Source organism: Scyliorhinus canicula, chromosome 13 (genome assembly GCF_902713615.1).
Source record: "Scyliorhinus canicula chromosome 13, sScyCan1.1, whole genome shotgun sequence".
NCBI classification, from domain to species: Eukaryota; Metazoa; Chordata; class Chondrichthyes; order Carcharhiniformes; family Scyliorhinidae; genus Scyliorhinus; species Scyliorhinus canicula.
In genome coordinates, this window is record NC_052158.1 from 92,480,146 (window position 1) to 92,489,122 (window position 8,977).

At 39.2% G+C, this 8,977-nt stretch overlaps 1 protein-coding gene across 2 annotated transcripts in view; it reads left to right on the forward strand.

Annotated features, from left to right (window-relative positions):
- Positions 1–7,833, forward strand: part of gfm1 (G elongation factor, mitochondrial 1) — a 96,490-nt gene extending 88,657 nt beyond the window's left edge. For both annotated transcript variants that reach the window (XM_038815142.1, XM_038815143.1), the window contains exons 14-18: positions 1,555–1,717; positions 2,830–2,974; positions 3,905–4,065; positions 5,179–5,232; positions 5,519–7,833. In XM_038815142.1, the coding sequence (XP_038671070.1) occupies positions 1,555–1,717; positions 2,830–2,974; positions 3,905–4,065; positions 5,179–5,232; positions 5,519–5,650 (655 nt within the window). In that variant the 3' untranslated portion in view covers positions 5,651–7,833. The remainder of the gene's footprint in view (positions 1–1,554; positions 1,718–2,829; positions 2,975–3,904; positions 4,066–5,178; positions 5,233–5,518) is intronic.
- Positions 7,834–8,977: the final 1,144 nt, after the last annotated feature.

Consider the following 8,977-nt stretch of genomic DNA (forward strand, 5'->3'; position numbering starts at 1 on the left):
TCCATTTCTGGAGATACACTATCCACTAGTATCCATTCCAAGCCACCTCGACTACAGCTCTTCATAGAACAGCACAGAACAGGCCCTTCGGCCCTCGATGTTGTTCACATTCCTCCTACCCATTCTCTCAGTTCCTTTCCCTTGGCCACATATGTTCCGATTATGTCACTTTGATATGTCTTCATTCTTTCTTAATCGTGGTTTCCCACCCACTGTGGTTGACAGGGCTCTCAACTGTGTCTGCCCATCCCATCTCCTGCACCTCTTCCCTCGCCCCTTCCCCTGACTCGCAGAACCAGGATAGGGTTCCCCTTGTCCTCACTTTTCACCTCACCAGTTTCCGTATTAACGCATCATCCTCTGCCAGTTCCGCCAACTACAGCATGATGACACCACCAAACACATCTTCCTTCACTCCCCCTCTCAGCATTCTGTAGGGACCTTTCCTTCCGGGATGCCCTGGCCCACTCCCCCATCATGCCGAACACCTCACTCCCTTCCAATGGTACATTCCCATGCAATCATAGAAGGTGTAACACCTGCCCCTTAACCTCCTCCCTGCTCACTGTTCAAGGGCCTAAACACTCTTTTGAGGTGAAATAGCGCTTCATGTTCATCTCCTTCAGTCTTGTCTATTGCATTTGCTGCTCCTAATGTGGTATACTCTACGTTGGAAAGACTAAACACAGAATGGGTAGCCGCTTTGTAAGAGCATCAGGCCATCCACAAGCAGGATCTCAACCTTCCTGTCATTTGCCATTTGAACACACCATCCTGCTCTCACGTCCACATGTACATCCTTGGCCTGCTGCAATGTTCCAGTGAAGCCCAATGGAAATTGGAGGAACAGCACCTCATCTTCTGATTAGGCACGTTACAGCCTTTTTCCAGTTCTCTCTAGCTCTGGCGAAGAGTTATCCAGACTCGAAACGTTAGTTCTGTTTCTCTCCACCGATGCTGTCAGACTTGCTCAAATTTTCCAACATTTTATGCTTTTGTTCCATTATTTGCACCTATCTCATAAAACCCAACAAAGCAGTCTGCTTGATTAGCACCAATCCACTACCTTTTACATTCATTCCCTCCACCACCAATGCACAGTGGCAGCAGTGTATAACATGTACAAGATGCACTGCAGCAACTCACCAAGACTCTTTAGATGGCATCTTCCAAGCCCATGACCTCTCATACCTAGAAGAACAAGAGCAGCAATGCGTGGGAACACCATGACCATCTCCAAGCCACATACCATGCTGACTTGGAACTAATATTGCACTTCACTCCACTGGGACAAAGTCCTGGAACAAGCTTTAACACTACCTACACCACATGAACTGCAGCTTCAAGAAGGCGGCTAACCACCACCACCACATCTCGAGGGCAATTAGTGTTGAGCAATAAATGTTGGCTTGGCCAGTGATGCCTACATCCCGTGATTGAATGAACAATAGAATGTGTTACATCTTTTTTAAATGAAAAGAGAAGCATAGTTTTACTTGTACAGATTATGTACCAAATTATTTTTCAAGTTAAGTTTTTTGTTTATTTTTCCAGCTTTGAATTTACTCACAAGAAGCAGTCTGGTGGGGCAGGCCAGTACGGCAAAGTTATCGGCGTGTTAGAACCTCTGGACCCTGAAAACTACACCAAGTTAGAATTTGCTGATAGAACTATTGGAACAAATATACCAAAGCAGTTTATACCAGCAATTGAGAAGGTAATGGATCTGATTATCTCCTCAGCTCACTTCCTTCTGCATCTTAGACTGGCTTCTGCTTGCCTCTCGCAATTACCAAATACCCTAAATTGTTGTGCTGGGAAACCTTGCTTCTAATAGGGGAATTAAAAATTTTTGGAAATGTTATAATTTTTTCAAGAGAAATTGTATCAGAATAATTGCTAGCCATATGATATTGTCACCAAACTAAATTTATGAAGTTTGCCAATAACATATAGAGGCAGCCTGTCAACTGCATCATACTTAATAGGAAAATGGAGACTATATCTAAATCTGGGACAGAACTCATGAAAGTTATGGCAATAATTATATAAGCAGCATGGTGGCACATTGGTTAGCACTGATGTCTCACAGTGCCAAGGACCCAGGTTCAGATCCAGCCTTGGGTGAGTGTATGGAGTTTGCACCCGCCCCCGTGTCTGTGTGGCTTTCTCTGGGTGCTCTGGTTTCCTCCCACAGTCCAAAGATGTGCACGTTAGGTGTATTGGCCACGCTAAAATTGCTCCTTAGTGTCCAGGGATGTGCAGGTTAGGTGGAGCTACGGGGAAAGGGTGGGGGAGTGTCAGAGATAGGGTGCTCTTTTAGAGGGTCGTTGCAGACTTGATGCGCTAAATGGCCTCCTTCTGCATTGTAAGAATTCTACGGTACTAAGCTGGGTTAAACCAAAACAATAAACCATATTCAGTTTTAATTTAGCCTTGGTGTGGCTGTAATCTAGAGATAAGCTTAGGGGACATGGTTGTGCAATCAATTGTCAACCTCTTTTCCTGACTAAGTGATCAAATCCACCCAGGCAGATCGAATGAGAATCACCTCCACAGTAATAAAGGTGTTGCGTGTAATTAATGTGAATATTGGCAAGATATATAATGAAAACACAGACCAAACCTTTTTGTTTATTACTAAATGGGCATTTTGTTCAGACCACAAGGATGTGACTTATGAGGGAAATTTAAAAAAAATTCAAACTGGTAGAGATGGACTTGGTCCTCCTCAAAGGGTTGTTACATCAATGGCACATTATGGAGGGAACATGACTCTTCAGCTAATGAGACCAGAGTGAGCTAAAGTGCTATATATTGTTTTGGCAGGGATTTCTTGAAGCTTGTGAAAAGGGTCCTCTTACAGCTCATAAGGTTTCTGGAATGCGGTTTGTACTGGAAGATGGTGCCCATCACATGGTGGATTCCAACGAAATCTCTTTCATCAGAGCTGGAGAGGGTGCTGTCAGACAAGGTGTGTGAAGCTAATAGAAACCCAAACTGCTAATAATAAATGATCTCTATCTTCTGAGTGGGAGTTCTTTTTTCAAATTTACTGATGTTTCTGAAAAACAGGTACCAGTTGACACAAAAATGCAAATTATTTTCTTTCAGCAAACACCAGTTTAGTTTTATAGATTTTCGGCCTTGACTGTATGTCTTTAAGTCTGTAAATGGATAATTCACATTCCAATTCCAAAACTATGCATTGGAAATTCTATTAAGCGAATAGCACAAATTACTTCTCTAAATTATTTTCTCAATGAGAACTATACGTGCATCTATAGATGGAAATTCTTTGCAAGAAAAATGCAATTATGTTGCAGACATAATTTAGATGTACTTTCCCATGTTTTTCATTTTACTTTCACTCCAATTCCATGTTGTAATGTACTTGTACAAGCCTTTACAGTGTCGTACCTCCTGTGCTTCAGTTTTAATAATAACAACAGAATATTTAATAGTGTCATTGGATGCTGCCTGAGCCTTTATGGAAATCAGAAGTCTTGACTGCACGTGAATTCTTCAGCATTTATTTTTATCAAACAGCCAGCATATTCTCTGTGCTTAGCTAATCTGATCAGCTAATGTCTAAACATAATGGGAATACAATTATTTTGCAGGTGAATCAATCCAGGTAAGTGTTATAAACATATCTAATGCAAACTTTCATATACATTTTCGAGAATAGATGGAATATGTGAACATATAAAATTGACAGGCAGGCATAGAGCAGCTGGCCCATCAAATTTACCTGGAACTCATGATGTCAAGAGCATCTGGACTAGAACTTTCCCAGTTGCCTGAAAGTGTGTTAAGATGCTGGGAAAAACAAAATTCCCCTGCCTTTATGATTGTTATCTGTGAAATAATTGCTTGCTTTCTGTTTGTTTCTATTGCTCAGCTATGGAGAAGACCAGTGTGGTTATTCTGGAGCCCATTATGTCAGTGGAGGTTGTAGCACCAATTGAGTTTCAGGGAACTGTAATTGCTGGAGTTAATCGTCGACATGGTGTTATCACTGGCCAGGATGGAGCAGAGGGATACTTTACACTTTATGCCGATGTATGTATGATCCATTGCCTGATTTTATTTCATGGAAAATTGCTGAAAGCACTATTGAATAACCAATGCCACATTTTGCTTTATGTCGATATTTATGTTTCATTAAACTATTCGCTGTACATTTGTGATTTTGTGACTACAAACCTATTTCAAGAAAATTATGGTTCAGTAAAATATACTACCTTTGGAGAATGTCGTGAAATTTAGAATAATGTGGAATGAAACATTGCTTTTTGCAATGGTAATATTGGGATTCCCTGATCATGTGACACTTTTGGCCCTTAAAAATATTGGCGCCCTCCTTTCCAGAACAAAAAATTATTTAAAAGTGACGTCCTGTAAACTTTAGGCTTTTTTAATCACACTTGAAAGATTTTCTTTTTTCATTGCATGCTTGTTTTTATTTCTATCTAAGGGAAATTTACTTTTTTGAGTCATAATTGAACATGGCAGCATAGAATCATTTTAGGTATATTTAATTTTACAGAAATCTAATGGTGTTACATAAAGAGCTACAAAGCATGTGAAGTCTTTGTTCAGTAATACGTTCTAGTGGGAATATTATCTTGGTATTGTTAGTAGAATGCAACTTAATTCAACTCCTAAGATTCTAGTGTTAAGTTCTATAATCTACACAGGATGTCTTTATGATCATGCTATCAAAAATATCGGTTAAGTAGCCAAAGCTTACTTCATCTTCAGAATTGTTCATTTCTACAGTTTGAGAGGTTTATTTTAGTTGTTTTGTCAAGTTATACAATAGCGCATCCTCAGCCGAATGTGAGGTAACAGCTAGACATGAAGGGCTAGCTACTGTCAATATTGTCAACATACAAGAGAAAAGCAAATTACTGCGGATGCTGGAATCTGAAACGAAAGGGAAAATGCTGGAAAATCTCAGCAAGTCTGGCAGCATCTGTAGGGAGAGAAAAGAGCTAACGTTTCGAGTCCGATGACTCTGTCAAAGCCCCAAAGTTTTGACAAAGAATCATCGGACTCGAAACATTAGCTCTTTTCTCTCCCTACAGATGCTGCCAGACTTGCTGAGATTTTCCAGCATTTTCCCTTTCTAGTCAACATACAAGACTTGAAAATGTTTTACTTGTTTTACAGGTCCCACTAAATGACATGTTTGGATATGCTACAGAACTGCGATCTTGCACAGAGGTATATCATCAAGCATTTAAACATGCCTTCTTTACATGGCTTTCAGTTTCATCTCTTGCTCCCTTGAGGCTACTAATTCTTCAAATAAATGCTTGTAACATTTGTTCATGATGAGTACGGTTTTTCTTTACTCTTCATTTGTAATTAATATCGTGAAAAATAAGTACTGATCAAGTTTTGAATTGATTGAACTGATTATAATTACTATAAGTAAAGAGGTGAACATTTTCAAAGGATTGTTTGAACAAAGGTAAGCTTCATTATAACTTTTTTTACTTTTTTCCAGGGTAAAGGTGAATACACTATGGACTACAGCAGATACCAGCCATGCCTGCCCATTGTACAGGAAGAGCTGGTCAATAAATACCTAGAGGCAACTGGTCAACTACCAGTTAAAAAGGGAAAAGCCAAGAACTAAAAGCTATTGATTTTTCAAAAATGTTGACGTCACTTTGCACAGCTGGATAACTATTTCAGGAACATAAATTCACAGCTGTTGGAAGTGTTTTGTTGGTGACACCTATCTATCGGAATTCCTTAATATTATTCATTTGATAAGACTTGTAGCAAATGCGACATCTCATGAACTGACCTTTATCAAACCATTGTCTAATTTTGAAGGAGATGGATTTATCAGAAGGTTGCACACTGACATTTATTTCTCCACATTGTAACTCTGAAAGCAGCAACTGATTTTTTTATTATCACAGGTGGAAATTAGCTGATGCCTTTTTGAAAAGGGTATGTTATCTGTGACTTTAAGAATTGTTGATTAACTGAAAGAATTGCCAGTGATTTTTATTTTCTTTCTTGGGATGAGCCATTCCTGTTCCCATTAATCCCCACCCTATACTTTTCCTGCTCCAGCCATCATATTTTGCAATTTGAAATTTAGATCCAAAGCATAAACTATCCTCCAATTATAATTTATATTTTAGAGTACAGAAACTGTCAGTTACATTTCACTTGGAACCAGCAATTTTTTGAGAACTCTGATCACTTTTAAATGTATATTGCTGTTAATTTAAAGAAGTACTACATTCATGAAAAAAAGTTTGAGAACTGAACTATTTCTGAGAAGGGGAAGAACCATGTTTTCATTACATTGACCTCATGCCAGTTAGGCATGCATGTGTTATTTATTTATTCAGATTATACCATATTCTTTTAATCTATCAAAAAAGGTTCCTCAAAAGGTATTTCATAAAGACTCTGCTCTTTTAAAAATGCTGTTATATAAAAATGGGAAATTTTTATCTGGTGTTGTGAGTTCAAGCTTCTCAAAATTTGTGTCTCTGTTTTTGAAAACTGGGAAAATATTTATTAAATATAGATTTTTTTAATCTTTTGAATTTACTGAAAGCAGAGATCCAATGATGAAACTAAAAGGAAGAATGATGCAGATGGTGAACTTTGTTGAATGAAAAGTTTCTTTTGTTTGTGATTATTCCCTTTGGTTATCAAAAGGTCTTTTGTTTCTTTTTTCCCCTCTATGTGTTATGTCCACACGAGCTGTGAAATGCACACGTGGCCCAGTTTCCAACCTTCTGCTACTGCTATGCTGTGCCTGCTGCTTGGAAATACATGAAAGTGGATCTCCGGCACCTAGTTTTTAAATGTTTCTATCACTCACTATGGCAATGCTTCCCAAACTATTTTCCAGGACAGCCCCATTTTGACACTTGACTTTAGATGCCCACAATAGGAAAACAGCAATAAACCAGTACTGTAACAGTCAGTACATGAATCTCTCACATTATAAATCACCAATGCATCATATAAATACAAACTTCTGTGTTTTAAAAGTGCTTTGTAAAAATATTTTTTTTATCTGAGCCAGTCCTTGTCATGGACCTTGGCCAGGAAGCAAATTAAGTTCAGGCTGAGGGCCTTAAGGTGGCTGATTTTGGATCCCTGGCCATCTTCAGTGTTGGAGTGATGGTGTTGGGCTCAGATAGGTTGCAGCTCAGCAATAGAAACGTTGCTGCTAGATTTATGGTCGAGGCCAAGCTTTGAGACTTAGGTGAAGTGGTCACAGGTAGAGAGGGACCAAGCGGCAGGTCCGTGCACTGCCTGGATCTCTGTGCTGAAGGAGGGGGAACTCAGCCTTGGCCTCACATAAGCACGATATGTTCAATCACTTTGAAGTAAAGTAGCATTGTGATTGGCTTTGGGATTATATCTTTCTGAAAGCATACACTCACCTTGAATTCTTGCGAATTCCATGGAAAATTGAACACCATCTGCTCTTGCCACATCATGGGAATTGTTGCACCCACCCTGTATTCCCCAGGCTGCAACTGGGCTTTTAACAAAGAAGAAAACATTAATGTGGCATATTGGTGCATCAGGGCATACTGCATTATGCCTTGATGGCTTCAAGTAAATTGTCCATTCTGTCATATCTAGAGGGGTATTTTAGTCTCTATTTGTACAGTTGAATTCCACAAGAGAGAAGGAAAAAGACCAAAACTGTTTTTTAGGGTAAAATGGCAAGAAAACTAAAACAAAAACATTTTCTTAATTTTTCTGTTGAAGCTTTGTGTCTGTTCTAAAATATTTGAAGCTCAGCATATTAAACACTGCTTTATTTGAACCACAGCTTGGTTTTATTGGATTATCATGTTAGTTTCTCTTGTATTTACAGCATTCTTTTAGCAGTTCAAAAATGAATATTTTGTCTGCTTGTGCCAAAACTATGTTCTCAGCAGGTACTTTATATTTCTCATATTAAAACTTAAATATTTCTGTAAAAAACTTCATATTGTTCCTGTGGAACGTCAAAATGTAACACCGATGGCAGAGGTTTTTGTTCAGATTCAGCTCGAAAGAAAAGCAGGGGAGAAGTTGGGAGGAAAATGGAAGCACTGCACAGAGATAAAACAATTGTATTTGATCAAATACAATTCATCTATTTTTGTTAGTTTTAATTTTCTGTAATAGTCCACTTTCACGCAGTGGTAGTACCCAGCTTTACAATGGTAACTCTCACAAGGATTTTGATTGCTGTTGGGCTAAGGCCACCGTGAACAATTGGAGAGCAAATTAATTCCAATCTGGATTATATTCATTAATGTCAGCCTTGAATCAGCTGTAGTACTCTTTCCTCGGAGTCAGAAGATTGTGTTCAAGCCTCAATCACGAGACTAGAGTACATACTCCATACTGACGCTTTAGTGCAGTATTGAGGGAGTTGGGTGGCACAGTTGCACAGTGGTTAACACTATTGCTTCACAGCGTCAGGGTCCCGGGTTCAATTCTCGCTTGGGTCACTGCCTATGCAGAGTCTGCACGTTCTCCCCGTGTCTGCGTGGGTTTCTTCAGGTGCTCTGGTTTCCTCCTACAAGTCCCGAATGACATACTTGTTAGGTGTATTGGTCATTCTGAATTCTCCCTCAGTGTACCCGAACAGGCGCCGGAGTGTTAACGACTGGACAATTTTCACAGTAACTTCATTGCCGTGTTTATGTAAGTCTACTTGTGACAATAATAAAGATTATTATTATTATGCATTATTGGAAGTGCTGTCTTTTGGGTGAGGTATTAAATGGAGACTCTGTCTCGAATGTAAATGAACCGTGATACTTTTCAATGAAGAGCAAAGGAGAGCTGCCAGGAAAACAACCATTTGATGTAGTGTCTGTTGATAGGTAGTTCCCTGAGGGGGAAAACTCTGGTAGCAGAGATGAAAAACGGGAGATGAACATTTTGCATTGCGACAAGTGACATCACCAGGTCAAGTAGC